The sequence below is a fragment of the Corvus brachyrhynchos genome, unplaced genomic scaffold (genome assembly GCF_000691975.1).
Source record: "Corvus brachyrhynchos isolate BGI_N302 unplaced genomic scaffold, ASM69197v1 scaffold91, whole genome shotgun sequence".
Lineage (NCBI taxonomy): Eukaryota > Metazoa > Chordata > Aves > Passeriformes > Corvidae > Corvus > Corvus brachyrhynchos.
Window position 1 is genome coordinate 4,317,587 of NW_008236442.1, and position 21,554 is coordinate 4,339,140.

Here is a 21,554-nt window from a genome sequence, read left to right on the forward strand (position 1 = left end):
AAGGATGGAGATGAGGGCAATGAAGATGCTCACATCACTTTTTTTTTGTAGTTAGCTTGACTCCAGAGGGAGAAACATTACCCTGATTGCTTCTGAAAACACGGAGAGGGGTCACCCTGGGCTCCCCTGGTCAGGCGTCCTGCTGGGAGAAACTCCAGGAAAGTCACCAGCTGACCCCACCACACAGCCACAGCAAGAGTGTGGGGAATCTGAGACACAAAGCCAGAGGAGTGGTGCTGCTGCTGCAGGGCGTAAATGTAGAGTGACAAACAAGCTGGCTGGGAAATACTGAATGCAAACAAAACAAAAACGTCTTCCCAAAACTATTACAAAGTGAAAAAAAAAAGCCATCAAGCTTTCTGTGCAGACCATGCCTGTGTCACACAGTGTAGGATCATTTCCCAGTTAACCTGGCAGGCCACCCTGTCCTTTCACAGGCAAATATTATTTTGAAAGGTTGCTAAGAGCCAGCAGTGCTAATGCATTTGGGTCAGGATTTTCCTACTCCAAACCCCCTATTTTGTGACCAAAGACATGCAGGAAAAATCCCTTCTACCTTTGATGGGATTTACAGTGTGATCCACCCCACGGCTGTGACAGCTCCAGCAGGGAGGCAGGGCTGCCAGGATGGGTGCTTCCCTGGTGGGGGGCCACAGAATACGATTACCCAGGGAGGGCACATCATGGCACAGGATTACATGCACTATCCATCACTTGCTGACTGTGTTGTTTTCTCTTTGCACACTTGTATGGAAATGTAACTACAAAACATTCCTCTGAGCTGTTCACTGATGTGCAAATATAGCTTTAAATGACTTCGCTAGGAAAGAATCCTCACTATTTTATACAAATTGTCTTGCGTGTTTATTACACAGAATCAGGATCCAAAAAGAAGGGGATCCATCCCATGCCTGTTCATAGCTCTGTTACACATTATGAGCTGAACATACTCCAGGCCCCCTCACATGATGAATGATACCTACTTTGCTCTTCACTTCCAGCCTGCTCCCATGTGCTTATTTATTTATGGAGCCTCAGTGCGCTGATGGATACTCTCCTAGTTCCTCCACGAGACAGAGCACATCACAGGCACTGGGCTTGCAATGGGCAGTTTGGAGAGGGAGGGTAAAACCTGAAACTGCTCCTGGCCTCACCACTGTGCAGGGACACGCCAGGACTGCTCCAGAAGTGCTGCACTTCCCACTGACACTGTTCCCAACAGCTGGGAGTTTCCCCACCACATTTAAAGCCCCTTTTCCTGCCCCTTGACTAGGAGCAGAGCACCAAGCTGGACTCAAGAGCCATGCAGGTGCATGGATGCCCACCCGCCCACTCCAGGAATGCTGTGCCTGGGAGGTACCCATGGGATGTCTCCCTGCTGTATTTAGCTTGGCTGGCTCAACCAGCCCATTCCACTGTCTGCAGAGCCTCAGGGAGAGTGGAGGAAAACAATGTACTGCCCAGCCAAGCAAAACACGGGGAGGTCAAAAGCTACTGCACGGCTTCTTGGAGATGACACACACCCGAGGCAGGTCCACTTATCTCCTGGCACGGGAGCATCCTGCAGAGCCCTGCACTAACACCACAGCTCCCAACCCCAGCTCCTGCCCCGGGCTCCTGCACACACCACTTCCCTCCCAGGGATGAGATTTTGTAGCCTGGGTGGGAGGAAGGTGCTGGGGTGGGTAGTCCCGGTGCAAAGCGCAGCCCCCATTTCCCTGTCGTGTGGTACATACGGCTTCAGAAATAATCCAGTGTTCTTTACCTTGTCAAATTAAGAAATTCAGAGCTGTCAAAGTGTAGCAAAGATTGGAGGTGGCTTTTATAGCAAACTGTGGAATCTCCCACTGTTTGTCTAATCTAATTTCCTCATCCTCATTGTCCTAAGAGAATCGTTACAAGACAGGGAGAAGTAGAGAGATGAAGACAGGAACAATTTCCAACTGAAGGCACCTCCCCCTTCCGTGTGTGTGTGCAGAGGAGAGGGTTTATATAAGCTGTGTGGGATCAATAATTTTCCTCTCTCAGGTTTATGTTTTAAGACAACTCTTAGATTTCATCCCCTCTGGTTAATCTGCCATAGGAAGAATATAAAAATATTCTTTTGTCTGGTGGCAAACACTCCTGTCCTCCAGCACTGGCTTTTAAGAAGGCAGTGCCAGAGAGAGCAACATGTGGCACATCTCAAGCCCCTTCAGTTGAGATAAGCCCTAGAGGAACCAGCTGCTGTGGCAGCAGAGGGTGAACAAGCTGTCCAACAACAGCAGCAAACCCAAATAAATTAATAGTCAACACCGTCTCTGCTGGGGAATGAAAGGTTAAAACCATGCCAGCAACTGGTTGGGGACAGGCTTTTGAGGCAAAGCTGCCATTCCTTGCCTGCTAATTGTTATGTTTTCCAAAGATTTCATCAACTAAGTTGTGTTCAACAAACTGCTATTTAATTACTAGAGTAAAATCCTGTTAATTAGCCAGCCCCAGAAGACAGCCCTTCATCCCTGTTAAGTGAAATTCCCAACTAATCCCTCTAGCAGCCATTGTGTTGCAGCCTGGAGAGCCCCAGAGAGCTATTAGTGATGCCAACAAAGGTGGGGGGAGCATCAGATCTTGGCCCCCACCTGCTGCCAGCAGCTGTCTTCAGCCCTGGGAAGCTGCAGACCAGCACAAGTGTTACACTCAGAAGTAAAAAAACTGTTCATTCCTCTTACCAATCCACAGCTCTCCCTCCCGGCTCCAGTTGCCCAGGTGGCTTCAACCACAGCCTGGCCAGCATCTCCTCTTCCCCTGTGCTCCCATCGCATCCCTGGGCTGCATCTCTTTCCTTCCTCTGTACAATCCACGCCCGTGCCCACGCAAGAGGCCAGCAGTGCCCTCTCAGCCGGCTCCACACCACCCTCCACCTATCACCACGAAGTATCCAAGCTTTCCCCAGGAGGATACTGTGAGCACTTTTACAAGGTGCAACAAACAGTTCTAAACACAACCAGAACTCTCCTCTTAGCTCTCATCTCACCTGGCTTCCCAGGTGCATCAAGGATATGAAGTTTCCACAAAATTCACAAAACAGCCTGGATAAAAGAGACAAACGCTCCAGCTATGGAAAAAGCTTCATCCTTTCTGGAGAGTGCCCGAGGGCACCATTCCAGTGTGGGAGGGATCAGCCAGGGCTGGTTCCCACCCCAAGAGGGAATCAGGTTTCTTTCATTCAGCTAGTGTGGAGTTTCTCTGCAGTCTGTCACCATGGAAGTTAAATGTTTTAATTTGACATTGAAATGCCAGCAGAAATTAATTTTGATAGGAAGTTGTAGGCACTTCTCTGATATCCATTTAAACAGTTTGGAAGATTTTGAAGTACTAGGGGGCTCATTTAATCAAGTTCAATAAAGCAAATCTCCAGGTGAAAATAATTAATATTTAAAAGAGTTTAAAAATTAACTGTTCAACATCATTTGGTATAAATACATCCCTAAAGATGTAGGGATGAAAGGACAGTTCAAAAAATCTACTAAATCTTAAAATCAATGGTTGCAAAATTCCAATACACAATTTGTCATGTTCCTGTGAACTTGCACTACCCGGTTTGATTCAAGCCCAGTCTTGGATTGTGGCATAAGATACACTGAATTTTAGTTGAGAAGATATCCTTCAACCCTTATTCTAAGTAACAATAACTACCATCAGAATTAAGCCATATGGAAAAAAATGAAATCCCTGATTTTATAGACTAGGAACTTAGGAGAGTGAAAAATTTACAATTTGTAATATGGACCTTGATAGTCAGCATGTAGCTACCCTACCCTACAGCTAGAATAATGTCTCTTAAGTCTTTACCCAACATTGAAGCAGAGAGGTCTTTAACATTAAAGAGGCACACAAGACAACAACATAAAAATATTTGCCTTCAGTTGGATGAATAAAGTAATACCTTAAACTAGCAAGTTCCAGTGACATCAACCAGATCAGCCCCTTCTGCCAGCAGCTCCAACTCTACCGGAATCAACATCCATCCTGAAAACAAACCTGGGGAGAAATAAGAGGCTGTGGCTTGTTTCCAAAAGTAAAAGGAAGCAGAGGGAGAGGCGCATGATTAATTCTCCATTAGTATTCCACTTACATTTCCTCCAAAGACGGAAATATTTCAAGTGAGAAATCTTGCTCATCAAGCAGTTGAAAACATTTCTCTTCACTGTATTCTAACCCTCACTTCTCTGAAGTCACTTTTCCCCTCCATCACACAGGCCTGGAGGCTGTCCAGGTACATCCCACCTGCAAGTATCCACTGGTACTTCACACTTCTTCACTGAAAAAAAATTTAGTCTAAGAACAAAACAGAGAGCTTTTAAGAGAGTAAGTTTTAATGTAAAATACACAGGTTTGAAAAAGTAGGACCAGTAACATTTCATCCCAGAAAGCAATTACAGAAGCAAGACACTTGGATTTTAGAAAATGTGTTTAATTAATAATGCTCATTAACTACACAGTTTTAATCCATAAATACAAGTTAAAGTTGTAAGTACAAGATAAAGTTGTAAAAAAAAAAAATCTCAAATGTGTGATACTTATTTTTAAATTTATTTGATCTTTATGGCTACTTCTGAATATACTAAAGATGTGGAAATCAGTGCAAGTTGAAGAGCTGCCAGACAAAAACCTCTAAAGGATGCAGGAGTGCTCAGCAGAGGGTATGTTCATCTCCACCTTGCAGCTTCTTGTAAGAGGAACTACATCAATCTTTGGTAGTATATTAAAACACCTCAAATAGTTAATATAGACAAACATTTAAAGGTTAACACTGTTTATATTTCTATTCAAGCTGCAACACAAATTTATTTTCTGTATTTTTTGTTTATTTTAGAAAGAACACTTAGGAAGTTTTGAGGATTTGAAACTACAGACGATGGGATCTCTTCCTTTGCACTGAAGCCAGCAGCAATTCTGACACTGACCTAGTGGGTGCAGATATGGGTCTGACGTACTTAAGGAAGTGGAAGGGATGGATCCAGTTTGTACAATTCATTAGAAGTTATTCATGACATTTTTTCATGAATGTACAGAAAGGTACCACAAGAAAGCATACAATATAAAACCATAAACACCCCATCACCCTTAAATAAGAGGGGGGGAGTTTGCAGGGTATTCTACTGAGAAATTTCTGATTCTAACCTGAACAAGGGCTCTTCTGAAATCAATACAATTAAAAGACATTAACATCATCCTACACAGGGTTAGTCCCAATGTAAGTGTGTTTTCTTTAATTGCTCACTTAAGGTACCCTTTTCTGTTTACATTTACAGTATGTGCTGTTGTCAGTGCAAGACCAGATTACACTAAACATTAAAATAAATGCAGTGCAATTTCTTTCTCTCTTGGGACAAAACCAGTGAGTATATTTTAACATGATAGGAACGTTTCAAAGTGGAAATTGAAAACACATTTCCCCAAGCCAGGATTCCTCTATGTACAGCACATCTTGGAAAAGCAGCATAGCATCTCTGAGCATGTTTGCTTTTCATCAAGTACAGCAGAGAAGAAAAGAAGGTCTACTGTCTTAATGAAATGGGAACAAATATAATCAGGTTGAAAAAACAAGTGGCCAAAATATTTTTTAAAAAAACAACAAAGAATTAAAAACACCAACTCAACATGAAGTAATGAAATGTATTTAGGGGTCAAGGCAGCTGTTTGGGTTTTTTTTCATTTTCAGTAGCAATAGGCCTGTTTGAAATGTCAGAAACTCAAAAGGGCCAATCCCATGTAGCAGTTCTGCAGGGCTTCCACCATCCTCCTTCTTGTCCAGACCAGCTCAAAACATCAAATAACAACAAATGATCTTGGCATACAATGCACTCAATGCTTTCCATGTCAGCCTTCAAAAGCATGATGCTCTCTGTGGGCTAGGGAAAAGAGAAGGAAAAAAAAAGGAATAGCAGAACATGTAAACTCTGTTAAGGAGTTGAAAAGATTAAAAAAAGAGAAGATAAAAATGTATAAATCAGTCAAGGGAGAACACAATGTGCCAACAAGGGATCTTTCAGAATACACTATTCTGATAATACATTTATAGGGAGCCTAAAATATGAGATCTCTTAAAATCCTGATTGTAAATGGTTCCTCTAAATGAATGCTTAAATTGGACAGCATGTAGTTTTAAGAGTTATCAACAGATTTGTTTCATTTGTTTTGTGAATCAGGCCTATTAAACATGAAACAAAACAGATTCTACAATGCAATTAAAAATATCTTTTGAATGATAGCTAACTTCTACATTGAAGGGACATAATTTTAGTGCAATGACAGATGCTACGTTCCTAAGTAATTAATGATAAATCAGGCAGGATATTCCCATAGAAATACTCTACCAGCATCTTGTTTTTCTAAGGAAGGTGGAAATTAACAGTACAAAATACTTACATTTATAAAAGACTGCTTTAAAAGATGTGTGTGGGAGAAGTTCATGAATCTTTTCTAAAACTTTTGCTTCATTTGCTGAAGAGGAATTCATGTTCCAGACTTGCACAACATCTTCATGGTCACGAACACTGACACTAACCCCTATTACTTCATCATCTGCATAGAAGAGGAAGAACCATTAAGGAATACTTTGAAAGTGAGACATGTCTAATTTGCTACTTATGTATTATGAAACAGTGCCCAAAAGCTGGAAAAAAAATGAAGATGTGAAAAAAAGAGCAATCTCCAGTGAGGAAAATACCAATGTTCAAACCAAACAAAGTAGTTACCAGAAAGAAACTGTTTTTAGAAGCTATTGGAAATATTACTTCATGGTGCTTTTTATGAAGTGCCATAGGATTATTCATCTTTGCTATTAGCACTCTTAGACTTGATTAGAAGGGAATCACAAGACTCCCTCCAGTAAGGTCAGCAATATGAACTACTAAAGATAATTTACACCTACAGTGATGTCTACAAGCAGAAATGGGAGGATGAAAGTGAAACAACTAAAACCCCAGGAACAGTAATTGGTGGAGATCAGGCACCAGATTTTCCAGACTTTGCTCTCTTTTTCCTTTACATTTTGTCAAGGCAGCAACAGAAAAAAAAAAGAAAACAAAATTAATGAAATTAATAAAGCCCAAGTCAGGCTGCTGCTGCTGCCAGTGCTGGTAACTCGGTGCTAGGCTGAAGAAGCCCTTTTTGGTGTGAAGTTCTCAGGATTCAGCTTTGTGGAGAGCTCAGAGGCTATGCCACAGCTGGGGGCAGTGGCTGCCTCCAGCTGTGAGCTCCATGGCACAGTGGCTCTGTGCATCCCAAGGAAAGGGTCACTAACAGTACACAAAGGTGGTGTCACAAGCACATGGCCAAGGAGCCTCTTTGGACAGCAGAATATCACATATTTGCTTAAAATGACCCCAAGACAACCCTATCAGTGTATAAAGGGTCTGAGAGACACCATTTGAAAAGTTAATTGCTGAACTACTCTGTGAACTTGCGAAATGCCATTCTTTTTTATGGAACGATACCCAGTGAAAGACAATTCCTAACAGGATATTCACTGTCACTGTAACAGCCACTCTAATCAGATATTCATGCGTAGAGATGAAGCAAATATGGTGAAAAGAAATTATGAAGAAATGTCTTAATCATTACCTGCTGCACAACAATCTGTAAACTGCTCTCCAATAGCTGCTAGCAGTAGCTCTTTCCAAACTGCAGCCTAAGGAGGCAGAAAAAAAGTTACATTTGCATTATTATTTTTTAATTTAAAAGTCAGGTTTGCTAGGTCAGTTTTGAGTGTCTTCTCTTTCTGAGGTTGTCTAGACAAAAAAGAGTATTTATTGTAAGTGCATGCTGTGTTATATAATTAATTGTTGGGTCTGTACAAGATGGTTCATCTTAGCCAAGGAGAAGCTGTGTCCACATGTGATGAAGAATGAAGCCAAAAAAACGAGAAACAGGCATAAAGGTGTTATTTATGCTATTTACAAGGCACTGAAAGCTGACTGAAGTTCACCTTCAAGCAAACCTTTCAGAAGTGACTGAGGCCATGTGGTGCGTAGTTTGAGAGATCAAAAGTACCTTCATATCAAAAAGGGGCTGTCATTCAGCCTCTGAAAAACAAGGCCTCCGGGGTCCCTAAATTCACTGCCCAGTAATTCAGGCTCTCCAAACCACTTGTCACTTCTGACAATCTTCACACCTTGGATTATAAGAGGAAAAAGACAATTCCAATTTCAGTCTTTTGTGACCACTTGGGACTGCAGGGGAGGAAAGCTGCAACTTACATACAAGGGAAAAGCCCACAGGCAAAATTCAATTAACTTTTGGCTGAAATTTTGAGTACCATCTTTCAGCATTTAATGCCTTCTGCAAGGCTGTCACATTTTTCTGACACTTCACTTTTTCTGTTTAAAGGCCTGATCCAGAGCACACTTACACACATAAACACCATATGTGAAGAGGTCAAATCTCCTTTCTGTGGCAGTTCACAGAAGTTACTCACATGAATTTGATTAGGGAGGCAAAGAGAAACACACTTATTTCATTAGAGCTCAAAGATATGCCTGAATAGACTTCATCTTTCACACTTTTAAATGAAAAAATATATAATTTAGCATAGATTATCAGGAAAAGGTCTATTTTTCTTTGTATGCCTATAAGCAAACAGTCTCGAGAACAAAGGTGGTTATAAATTACCATGTTTCCAAATGGAAACACTGCAGCTTTCATTTGTTTTATAAGACATTGCCAAATGTTATCTAAAGCAAGAGATACGGAATTATTGGAAAAGAAACTTCTCGTTGTCTTTAAAAGGTTATGGAAGTCAAAGTAGTGTTTGGTTGTTGTGTTGGGTGATGCAAGAAGTAAAAATCTTTACAACAGCTTTATCAAATAGAGTTTGAAGAAACTCCTTTACTAAACAAGGTCTGAGTAAAGAGTCAATATAACATACCGTACTTTCTTTAGGGACCTTCATTTTCCATATACCTCCTTTGGCATTGCTTTCTTCTTCCCTGTTATGGGAAATAGATCAGTGAAAATAAACATTCAAATCCACATTTAGACAACCTTATGTTTGTGGTTTAATTTTCCCAGAAAAATCCCATCTGAAATGCAATTACTAACTCCAGGGAGTATGACTCTGACTTCTGACATCAGAGATAATTCTTTCATTGTTCATACGAAGTGTATCTCTCAACACCTAATCTCTTTCCTAAGTTTTGTGTGTTGGAAAATACTTATATTTTCCCTGACTACAGACCGTCTTTGAAGTGGCTGCACACTGTATGGGAACAAGCCACAAAACAATTTTACATTTTACTATGGTAACCTTTAATTTTGGAAAACCTCTGGGATATTTTCACAGAAGCAGCTTATTACTCTTCCGTTTATTCAATTTAGTAAAAGAACATGAGCACACTTCATGTCAGTTCTGCAACAGCTAGAAATTAATTGCCCTTATTAAAAAGAGACTTGAGCTGCCCAGGGTCAGGGCAGACATAACCATTAAACTGCCTTGTAATGACAAAGGCACAATGCACTAACCTGCGAGCTTCTCAAGTTTATTCTGTCACAATTCTTTTTCTAAGACTTTAAATTAGGGCTTCTAGTTTCCTGTTAAAACTCTGTAAAGGCAAAATGAAATAACCTAAAAATTCGTCTTTGGAATATCTAAACTCAGGATAACACCTACAGAGATTCCTCAGGATCAATGGTCTCCCACCAATCCTGACAGACGATGGGGAAAAGAGGGGGAAACTTTGGGAGGACATCTTCAAAATCTGCATCCTCAACTCTTACTTCAGGATTTGTCTTTCTTTCTAAAAGAAAAAAAAATATAAAATGCTGAAATTGGCCAGTATACTGTAATGGTAATCTCAGAAAAGCTTCTTGGCAGTAATTATTGAAAGGTTAGCAAATTACTGATGATGAGATCAATCTCTTGCAATCCCTTTCCTAAAATGCAAAATTACTTTGATAGGCTTAAAAAAAGTGTTTAATTTTCAGAAACAATCTTTGCATTTTACACCTCTAATAATCACTTAACACATGAAAACTAAAAATAGGAAAAACAAAACCAAAAAATCAAAACCCCAAATGCTCTCATTCATACCTACAAAGATATTAAGACCTGCACACGATGGCCCAGTTGATTTATACAGACACCAATGTTTTTTCATACCCACTTTAGCTATCCTGACCAGTCACAGTATTTTCAGAAAAGTAACATAACCTTCAGATGCATTCACTTTAGAAATTTACATCTCCAGTAGATTAGGGCAGAAATCTCCTGTAGTAAGTCACCACAAAGTTAGACAACTACGATTCAGTTAAAGAACCCTAATGCAATCACAATCTATGCAAATGATGCCAAAAAGATCAAAACTCTTCAGAAAGTGCTGGGGTTCTCTGAGATGTGACAGAACTGCAACAGGAAGAAGAGATGCCAAGTTTGATTTCTGAAAGGAAAACATCAATTATTTATACTTTATTCCATTACTATTCTACAATCAAGTAGGAGTTTGCTGCAATGAATCACCTCATAATGTCTTAAATTACTTTTAATCCAAGGTGCATGGGCATGTGTAGGCATGTGAAGCATGTACTTCACCTGTACTTTTGCACGGGCGAAAAAGGGTTAAGGACCATCAGTTGTTTGCATCATTATTTCACCAGCTTCAGTGGAAGGAAATAATGTGCAAGCTAAAAAAATTCAAATAGAAGTAACTTATTCTGTGTACTCCTGAACTGAAATTCAGAGTCATATTCTAATTTCTTAGCTCCTATTTCATAATCTATTTTCAAACATTTACATCCAGAGGTGGACAATGAAATTGCAGTCTGTGTTTTTAATAAAGACTCTTCGGTACAAGTCACTTTTAAACTGAACAAGAACCTCAGGGTATTTCTTTCATAGGTCTTTTGAGTCCAGGTGTTCGCAGCCAACAGAAACAAGACACTCCTGTCCCACACCTTTCACCGCTTCAGGTTATTCACTGCCCATTCCCAGAAATGACTGATGACAACATACGTACCAAAGCGGGCGCCTTTCTCCCCGCATTAAATGGTAGCTACATTTCAGAGGCAAATTTGTCACAGGAGCAATGTTGTTGTAGACACTCCAGAAATCCTTGAAAAGGAAAAATATTAGTTGCATTAACACAAGAGAGTGTTTCATGCAGATTTATTTCCTTGCTCATTTTCTCTGAAACAATTAAGCTTCCTTCTCCTGGAGAACCTTCTACGTTATAATAGAATGCTCTGAAAAGAACTTCTTACAAGTTCATTTCTACTTTTATTTTTTTTACATGCCAATCATGCATAAGTGAAGGTGGAAAAAAGGGAAGCAGTTGAAATGCAGATTATCCTTTTGAATACAAAGGGAAAAAATCATCAAAACTAGAGTCACACTGAGTATGTCAGAACAAACCAGTACATAAAACTTCCTTAGCATATTAAAAAAATGTATTTATATCAAATATCCACCTTGCTTCACTTAAGACTAGCCTAAGCTTCATTATGATTATCCTGAGTTACAAAAACACCACAAACAATAATTCTGGTGAACTAAATGTCTAACCAGCGACCCAACTAGTTCATCTGAGTGAAAGGGTTCAACCAGATGCAAAAAACCTGAGATGCACATGTCAATACAGGAGCTGGGGAGAAATTCAAAGATCCAAGTTACCAGGAACCATTGGATGACTTCCCAGTGTTTCTGCTGGTAAAAGCAGAAGCTGTCATGCAGGTTTGGGGTGGATAAAAAGGCACCCAAAAGCAGTAGTGAGCAACAGGGAGAGATGACTGAAAAGATCCCAATCTCTTCTCTCTTTATGCAACAGTTGGGAACAGAAAAGATTTTTAAAGACTTAAGATGCATCAACATGTGGTGATGCAATATTAATCATTAGTGCAACCCATGAAGTATTATCTAGACAAAATATTTAAGTATTATCTAATACATTAAGTATTATCCAATACTTCATCACTAGCACAACTTTAGAAACAAGGATTGCAACATTATGTGATAAAATGTTGTGGCCCTTGGCAACTCTGCCTAACAGCTATTACCTTTACCCAGCCACAAGAAGAAATGGAAGACTACTAAAAATATAAAAACTTGGCATGAAACACCCATTTCAACTATGATCTTACTCTTAACTGGTTGTGTGATCAAACCCTAAAGCTACTTGCAGAAGAAGGAGCAGAGGTACACTGATAGATGGCTGTGGAAACATTTGAGAGCTCTTCTTGTCCTGAGCTAGGGACTTAGTTTGGAAGGTTTTGGGTTTGGAAATCTCATGCAAAGTAACAAGTTGTGAAGACCTTCATGAGAAAGCCTTATTTAAAATTTCAGTAGATTGCTACAGCTGTGCTTCTCAAAGACAATTCCAGATTTAGTGAACTAGTCAGATTAACTCTAAGGTGAGACAAATACCAATTTGCTACACTTCATGCTAACTGGGGTGTTAAAAAAGAAATACAATTTTACTTGCAAGAGATGCCCTCTATTAGGCAATGGCAGATGACACATACATGCAGAATTTCTCATTGCTGCAAGTATCACACGGTTTAAGAGTACTTTAATTCAGTTTGCTAGAATCTTTTTTTAGATACATACTCAAGGAGAGAAACCCCACAAAAAAACTCCAAAAAACAAACACATGCTGCAATTTTTAGTCTTTGCGTAATTAATTTCTGTATTAAAAAAAGGAGAAAAGGATGGAAAAATACCTAAAATACATCAAATATAATAATTCAATATACTAGTGGAAACTCAGGAAGGCTTAAGAATTCAGCATGCCCAATCCAATATGCCTCCTCCTTTTCTTGTCCGGAAAGCCAAATGAAATTCAAACACTGACTCAGTAATACAAACACACAACACCAGTAGTACTCACGTTTCACACCTCAGGTAAGCAAAGCCACAGGTGTGACTCATCCTAGGAAGAAAAACGAAACTTAAGGTGTGAAGTTACATTAGTAACATGTGGCAGCTCCTGTAGCAGAGCCAGACGCCTTACCTGCACTGTTTGTACTGTATAAATCTTCTTCAAATTTAATGCACATTCAGCTGCTGTTGTACCACGAAGTGACCTTGAAAACAAAGCTCAGATCAGTTAAAATATTTATTTTGTCAAGGAGGAAGGGAAGGGAGATGAAGAGGGAATGTGAAACGCGAGTGTGAAGTTGAAATGTTCACATGTCGAAGGGGAAGTCCAACTCCAAATTATCACGAATCATTTAAAGATAGGAGTTCAAGCTCTGTTATACTTGCAAATAAATTAACATTTGCCAGGTAATTTGTAAAATTAAACAGAATGATTAGGAGTTTTAGCCAAGCAGCACAGTGCTGCTCTCAGAGCTACTACACACCCTCAGAGCCCTGCTGTTCACAGGTGAGGTGCTACAACAAGCGGACGGCATAATGCTACGCCAGAATTATTTTAAATTGCATTTAATACACCGCAGCCCCCGTTTTTAGCGTTTTAAGGCGCTCCCGGTGCTTCACGCTTTGAAAAGGAAGCTCATCTGCAGTTTGTGCCGCCCAGCCTCGCCGGGCCCTCAGCGCGGGCCGCTAGGTGGCGCAGGCGCAACCTCGCTACCCCCGAGGGATGGGACACGCACATGGCCTGAGGAGAAACACAAGTCCCACAGGGCAGCTCTGCCGCCATGTGCTATGTCACCCAACATACCCAGGGAACCGCCATGGCTCCAGGCAGTTCTTCCACCACCGGCACTGACGCCTTCACTGATGCATCTACCACCAGCACGCCCTATAAAGCCAAGAGATCCTTGGGTTGGTCTCACTGCCAAACACTCTGGTACACCAGGTGTGGTTCAGCTTCTGTAGCTCACTCATACTGGCCATCACCAGCTCCCACCCATGGCAGCTTCCCTGCTCAAGGGCCTCCAGGGGAAGCCATCAGAGGAGTGGTGGAGGTCACTTGTCTGTCCAGCCTGGAGGAGACTGAGGGGAGACATCATTGCAGTCTACAAGTTCCTCATGAGGGGAAGTGAAGGGGCAGGCACTGAACTCTGTGGTGACCACTGACAAGGACCCAAGGGAATGGCTGGAGCTGTGTCAGGTTTAGGGTTGGGTATCAGGAAAAGGTTCTTTCCCCAGAGGATGGTCAGGCACTAAACAGGCTCCCCAGGGAATGGTCACAGTCCCATGGCTGCCAGAGCTCCAGAAGCACTTGGAGAATGCCCTCAAGCACAGGGCATGACCCTTGGGGATGGTCCTGTGCAGGGCCAGGAGTTGGACTTGATGATCCTCGTGGGTCCCTTCCAATTCAGGATATTCTGTGATTCTTTAGGTGCACACACAGCACCAGCTGCATCCCATCATCTGAAAGGTCTTTTCCAACCTAAATGGTTCTATTTATAATCTTTTTCATGACTCTTCAGTGCATGAGACATGGGACGGTGCATCCACATCCCCAGACATCCCTGCGTTCCTGTCACTGCGCTAACAGTACATCGTAACACCCACCTTACAATTCCCAGCACACAATCCCACAGGCACAATTTTGGGGGAATGAGGTCAAAATTGCTAAGGCACATTCAATTTCTTAGAACTGGAAACATTTTTTTTTTGCCTTCAGAAGCTGAAGTAGGATTTCTAAAGAAAAACGAAGATCAAAGACAAAAGCAACCTCCCATTGTGTCTCAGAAGAGGAAACAAAAATGTGTAAAATTACTAAATCTGGAAACAGACGCAAGAGAGCAGGTTTAAGGAAACAGAAGAAAATGCAGCTGTTGCTCGGGTATCAGCTGAAGAAAGGATAAAAGCAAACCAGATCTCAGCATCCCTCCCTGATACATCTGATCAGCATGAAATACATCCAGGGAAACACTGAAGTTACTCTCAGTTGTTACAGATATAATTGAAGCTCTGGGCAAACCCTAGATAATCATGTAAAGGAAGAAATTTAATATGCAAAACTGCTGAAACAGCATCACATGTTCAAAAGTCTAATAATAGCTCTAAGGTTTTTTCAAGGCTCCTATTAAAATAAGCTGCCTTAAAACTACATACAAAACCAGCAGAAAAATACCTCCCAACTTTTTCAGTATAAAACAGGCAAACTAACATCTACTTTACTATTTGCCTGTTAATTACCAGACCTGAGAGCACATTACAATGGTGGAACTGGCAGGAAACAAACAAAAAACCCAAGAAATCACCGTGGCACTTGATTGAGCCATGAGCTTGTAATACAGTGGCTCATGAACTATGAGAAGTCCCATAAAAAAATGGTAACTTGAAACAAAAAATATCTGTCATCAATGTGATAAAAGGAATTATCATAGTAAGGTTTGGGGGTCTGGGGTTTTGTGTGTGTGTGTTTGGGCCTTTTTTATTTACACTTTACATTCAGCATTAAAGAGCAAAAAGAGAAAGTCACAGAATTTAACAGAAACAGAGCCAGTCACATTGCTTTTGAAGGCACAAAAAAAGGTAATCAGTTAAAACAGACTTTAAAACTTATCAAGTGATTTAACTATTTCTTAGTAGAGAGTTTTTTAGTTAGTTAGAGTTTTTTTCTTGCTGACCAAACTAGCACCTCTCTACTAACACTTTGTTCCACGTAGAAAAGAACACAGACAGGGAAAACCCGAGGTAAATTTTGCCTCTTGTTGCCTCACCCCACTGCCCAAGAAATTACTTCTCTTCTGCACTGTTTCTGCCACTGGTGGCTTAGCAGTCACCAAGGCATCTGGCATTACATATGTTGTACAACATATATTATCATCACTCAATATCCTTGTGCTGATACTGCCACTGTGTTGCTTTGATAGTAAGGTCTACTCAGATAAAAGATGAAAATGTATTGTCTAGCCATAGCCGTCACAGGTTACCTAGATCATCATGGCAGCCATTTAGCAAATTTAATGCCATTTGAAAGAGCAGCTAAGACAGGTAGACAGAATATTCCACTCAGAGGTTACAAAATGGCCCGTTTTGATAGCTGCAAGTAACATTTTCCAGAGAAACTGTGATAGCTGGCAGGAAGCACCAACCAACCAGCAAATTACCTATTTTAAAAGTTATGGTGAGTGACCATTTATTCCTAGTAACCTGCCTGGTAAGTGCTCCAGGCCCACCAGATTACAGTGTTATTTCAGCCTTTCACTCAGCTCTGGAAAGTGTCAGTCATTTATGGATATGAGCATGAACACTAAAATGTTTGTGTCTGAAAAACAAACAGTCAAAAAAACTGAAACTCTACTAAAAAAATGTAATTGAGAAAATTATGATGCATCAATTTAAAAGTTCAGGATAATTTGCTCTGGAATTTGCACCTACACAAATTTGGTTTCATGCATGATTATAAGGCAGAGACAATATTTTAATCAGACAGACAGAAAAAAAAAGCCTTGAATTTCATGCAAAATTCCAGACTCCTGACAAATCTAAACTGTAGTGTTTCTGTGATAGTCACCCAGAAACTCAACAGCTCCACACAGATGACCACTCAGGACTTTCGTGCCTTGAAACTCACGAAATTGAGATTTTTGGGTTTTTTTGTTGAGTACACAGTTTAAGTGAAGTTTAAATTAAGTTAGCAGAAATGACAGATGATTTTCAAGTGAAGGAATCTGTAGAAATTCCTATTTCTGTAACTCTCCGGTAAAAACTTGCACTATAAGGAGTAGTTAGACGGTTGTGCATTTTAATAAAAACCTCAGTACACGTGGTACTACAAAACAAGACCCTGCAAATATTGACCCTCAAAATGAAGCCATTACAGGATTCTTCCCATTCAGTTAATTTTACTGCCATCAACAATAAATTAACCCAATATGCCCTACTGACCTGTCAGTTATTGTCATGGTGAACAATTCATTTCCAAGAACTCAGCAGGCCCTGCCAATCCTCATGAGCACAGTAACAGGAAAGAGCTGGATCATGGCACCAGCCTGGCACTGACAGATCCTCGGGGGATGGGAATAGTTGTTCTGTCACAACTTTACCTACAGTTGTGCGTCTGGGTTTCCCATGGAGAGTCTGCACATAAAATATTCAATGGTTCTCCTGGTCTGCCTGTTTTCATGCCCTGTGATGCCACTGCATCTTCAGAACCTTTATAGGAGAAAATTTAGCGTGTTTTAGGACTAATTAAGTTGCCTAATCAGGCCAGACCCACTGTACAGCATCTCATAGTGAATCACACAGGAACGTGGAAACAGGAATAATCTCCACAAAATGAATCCTAATACCAGCTTGCTTCACTACTCCTTCATTATTCCAGCATGAATAAAGAACAAAGGATACAAAGATAAATTCCATTGTTTTATCCATGAATAAACCTCCAGGTGGTTGTGCTTATGTTAATTTCTGATGCTGAACTGTAGCTTTTCTGTTTTTCTGCAAAGAATTAAGTATAGAAGTTGTTTCATATGTGCTCACACTGGCCTTTGTTTCCCAGTGGGAATCTCATCACAGCTTTAGCAGGAGCTTTAAAAGCTGCCAAGCAGTTTTGAAAATACCCCTGTAAGTGCTTAGGCACAACTGCTTTTGGTATAAATAAGCAAAATATTTACTTTCAAAGCATAAAGTCAAAAACATGCTGTGGCAACTAAATAAATCTGGTAATCCATTCTGAATACAAAGACTGATTTCAAGCCATCAAAGCCTGTCAAAATGCACTTACTGGATTGAACATTCTTATAATATTAACCATCATTTTTCATTGTAAGCCACCTACTCATAAGCTGTAACAGATGAAATAGATGATCCTAGATAAATAAATTTTGCTATAGGGAAGAAGGGAAATTATTAAGTTTAGTTTCAAATATCTGATGTGTTCAGTTAGGAAGATTAACACATTCTTAAAATGGTTCAGTTATCAAAATGTATCTACCAAGCTTTATATAGAACTCATCTATAACATACAGAGAGAAAAATCAGCACATAAGGATAATACCTTATGTAAGAATATTTTGTCTTTGCTGGAGTAGACAAATAACACTGCTTATTTGACAACGTTTATAAGCACATACTTCCCCTCACAAAGATACTGAAGAGTTAAACTATTCGTGCAAGAGAATTATCTAAAGGGCATTGTTCGAAATCAGGCAAGAAAACAGGGCAAGCAGGCCGTGATCCTGCAAAGTGATGGGAAACTCGGAGGAGACACAGCCAGGACAGCTGACCCCAACTGACCCAAGGGATATTCCAGACCATCTGACACTGTGCTCAGTATATAAAGTGGGGGGAAGAAGGAGGAAGAAGGGATGTTTGGAGTGATGGTGGCTGTCTTCCCAAGTCACCATCATGCAGGATGAGGCCCTGCTCTCCTGGAGGTGGCTGAACACCTGCCTGCCCATGGGAAGCAGTGAATTAATTCCTTGTTTTGCTTTCCCTGCATGTGCAGCTTTTGCTTTCCCCCTGTTAAAACTGTCTTTACCTCAACCCACGACTTTTCCAGCTTTTACCCTTCCGATTCTCTCCCCGATCCCGCTGGTGGGGGAGTGAACGAGCACCCATGTGGTGTTTGGGTTTTGCCAGGGCTTAAACCACAATGAGATGGCATTGTGTCACCCAGGCTAAGTGAGAGTTGGGATTTGCAAGGTTTACAAAGTAATGTATTAGCATGTACATGTACATCAAAAAGTATAATCATCTTCACAGCTTTGTATTTACACAAATATCACACCCAGATCCACAGCCCCAAATCCCGTTAAGGGATGGTTTCAAGTGCATAATGTGGCTTGTTATCCACGACATCCCAGTCCTTGATGGTGATGTCACTTGACTTTTCCTTTTGTGCAATCCCTGTGTTGAATGTGCTACACAATATAGTGACCAGAGTGGTAATGCTCATGTTTCATTTTTTATATTCAGTGATGCATATTGACACTTTGTTGTAAAAAGTAACTGAAAGACTACGCAATGTAGCAAAACCTAAGAGGGCAACCTTTCGTTTCAGAGCCAGGAGCCTCTACAAGCAGAACAGGACTCTTATCAAGATAAACACAAGTGTAAAGTGCCACCAGCATGAATCAGCTTCCCAAGGTGGCACCAAATGCACCTGCAAGCCTTGCTGAAATTCCCCCTTCTGCCTAACATCACTGCAGGCAAAAATCCTACCAATGAGACATGTGGGTATGAACTTGGAAATCTGTAGAATGGACAAAATAAACAGCAGATGATCTAAACTCCTGTTTTCCAAACTTTTAGCACATGGCCTTGGAACATTTTAACAGTCAAAAAGGAAATCTCATTTGTCTTAAGAGGAAAACACCTGCGAGCTTCTCTGCACCTTCTTTGAAACTGCTGACCTGCGAGCATTTGAAGATCATAGATAGGATCTTATTTGTCAAACTGGTGAATAATGTTCTCCCAAAGCTTTCATCACACTCATTTTCCTAAGGCATTTACAGGGTAAGATAGCAGAGAGCACTATCAGATGGTTGCTATTTCAGACACGGATACCAAGAAAGGCTTAGCACTAACGGGAAACGCAGATGCCCCGTGACACGTGTGGGATGATGGCAATGAACCAGGACCTGGCCACAGGATGCCAGCCTCCAGATGTTCAGCCTGTGCCAAGGCATTCACAGAAACAAGTGCTGATGTAGATAAAAAAAGGCATTTACTTCTAAAGCAGTGTCCAGTGCTGCTATGATAAAAGCAAGGTCATGAACCCCAAGGGTAGCACATCACTAGTTGCTACCGAAAGTGCCACTTAGCTGATGGATATTTATTTTAACAGCGTGACTTAATGAAAAGATACGTTTTAGAGATCTTAAAATTGTATGTCATGGATCTCTCTCACAGTAATTTAATAGAAAAAGATAACTACATATCCATCTCAACATCTATTTATCCTTAAGCATCACTTCTTCCTGCTTTTCTCTGCAACTACGGGGTAAAATGTAGCAGCGGTCAAAAATCAATACCATCTCCTGAAGAAACAGCACTGCTCCACACTAGGTGCTACTGAAGTAGGCTAAAAAAGCACCCACAGTTATCTGCTACGGAAAGTCCATCCGATACAAGCTTAAGCTTCCATCAAATCTCTGTGGATGTACCAATAAATGTCCCAGCCACTTCTGTGGGGCTCTGCAGAGAGACGCGAACCTCCACACACAGCAGTAAATTAAGATCATGGTTCCATCTCTTGTGTGCTTTTTAATGCCTTAAATGATTCTTGAGTGTATAAAACATGTCTTGTTTGCTGTCATTCTTGTTCCCTGTCATTATTCTATCTCTGTTGCTGGTAAACAAAATACACAGTTTTGTGTGTATATATGGTCCCACTTTTTTTGTTTTTGTATATATACAGTCTCAGCTTTATAAGTTAAGAAACAACAATACAAATTAAATGCATTTACATGTCATCTGAAAAGACAAAAAATAATCTATAGAATAACTGCATTTTAAGACTCTAAAACATTGTGAATCAAGCCTTTAAAAAAAATGATAGGACTCAGGAACTCAAAATAGATTTTAGCTTCCAGTGCTGATTATAAAAAATATACATGCTTATCTCCACATGGCTTGTGTAAACAAACAGACCTGGTTGGTGACTTGATTAAACACCAGTTCAAATTATTCTTTTTAAAAACTAAGCAAAAATACAACTCAGATCCTGAACCTGACCATAACTGCATCATGACTGGAAAAGGATTAATCGGAAATAATTGGTGGGTTTATTTATTAGATTTGATTTGCAGGACATGAGAATATTTGTGCGTTTTCAACAGCTGCTTGTAATTTCTCTGTCACAAGTTGAAAAGCTACCAGAAAAATAACTAAAGAGGAGAATTTTACCAATAGCATGGGGCAGTATGCTCAGTGGCAGAAAGGCTGATAAACTTTCCCTCTGGAGTGGGGAGAGAGGAGAAATACACCCAAAAATTGAGAAAAGGAAGCTGTAGATTAAAAAACAAGATGCTAGAAAATACATGCTAGGAAAACGCCATCAAATGCTGGTTAGAAACTTTCTTTTTCAGTTTTGGCTTTGGCACTTCTTCCCTATGCCTCACTGTGTGCACAACAGGGGTGAGGTCCCTTGGCAGCCTCTTTCCACGGCATTAGAGGCTCAAACTCCAAGCACATGAAACGTAATATTAACCTGCACATAATCAAAAAATTTTAGCTAATCCTTCAAAACATAGCACTTCGGATTTTAAGAACTGATCACCTACGGGAGCCAAACCTGATATTAAAGAGTTGTAAGATCGGGCATGTCACAGTCAGTGGGACCGGATCCATCTGGGGCAGCAGGGATGCACAAACCACAGCAGCGAAGCACAACCTCTACCCGTCTATTCCCGGGGCTGGCGAGCGTCATCTCTAAATTTAGAGCTCAAACCTGCACCGACGGTGCCTGGACCCATGTGTGTCCGCTGAACTACAAAACAGAAAGCGTTTCCAAACCAGTTTCACTACGCGGCTCCGAGAACCGCTCCCGATTCCTTCGACGGGGACAGGCACCGGGACAGTCCCCCGCACCAGCACGTTCCCCATATGCAGCCCAGGATTAACTTCCCGCATCCAATCTGTTGGACGAGCGAACCGATCATCCCAGAGATGCGCATCCCTTCCTAGACGGACGTGGGGGGTTTCCCCATCTCCC

General features: G+C 40.8%; 1 protein-coding gene across 4 annotated transcripts; it reads right to left on the bottom strand.

Moving 5' to 3' along the window:
• Nucleotides 1-4,437: 4,437 nt before the first annotated feature.
• EIF4E3 (eukaryotic translation initiation factor 4E family member 3) lies at nt 4,438-21,389 on the bottom strand. 4 transcript variants are annotated; one of them, XM_017747229.1, is made up of 8 exons: nt 21,135-21,348; nt 12,984-13,056; nt 12,870-12,902; nt 10,995-11,089; nt 8,912-8,972; nt 7,609-7,675; nt 6,412-6,567; nt 4,438-5,894 (listed from the first exon to the last, which is right to left on the bottom strand). In XM_017747229.1, the coding sequence occupies exons 1-8, from the start codon at nt 21,188-21,190 to the stop codon at nt 5,863-5,865; spliced, it is 573 nt and encodes a 190-aa protein (XP_017602718.1). In that variant the 5' UTR covers nt 21,191-21,348; the 3' UTR covers nt 4,438-5,862. The 4 variants fall into 4 exon arrangements, with proteins under 4 accessions (XP_017602718.1, XP_017602720.1, XP_017602719.1 ...); XM_017747231.1 differs by lacking the exon at nt 21,135-21,348 and adding an exon at nt 13,656-13,878 and having other exon boundaries at nt 12,861-12,902; XM_017747230.1 differs by lacking the exon at nt 12,870-12,902 and having other exon boundaries at nt 21,135-21,389.
• Nucleotides 21,390-21,554: the final 165 nt, after the last annotated feature.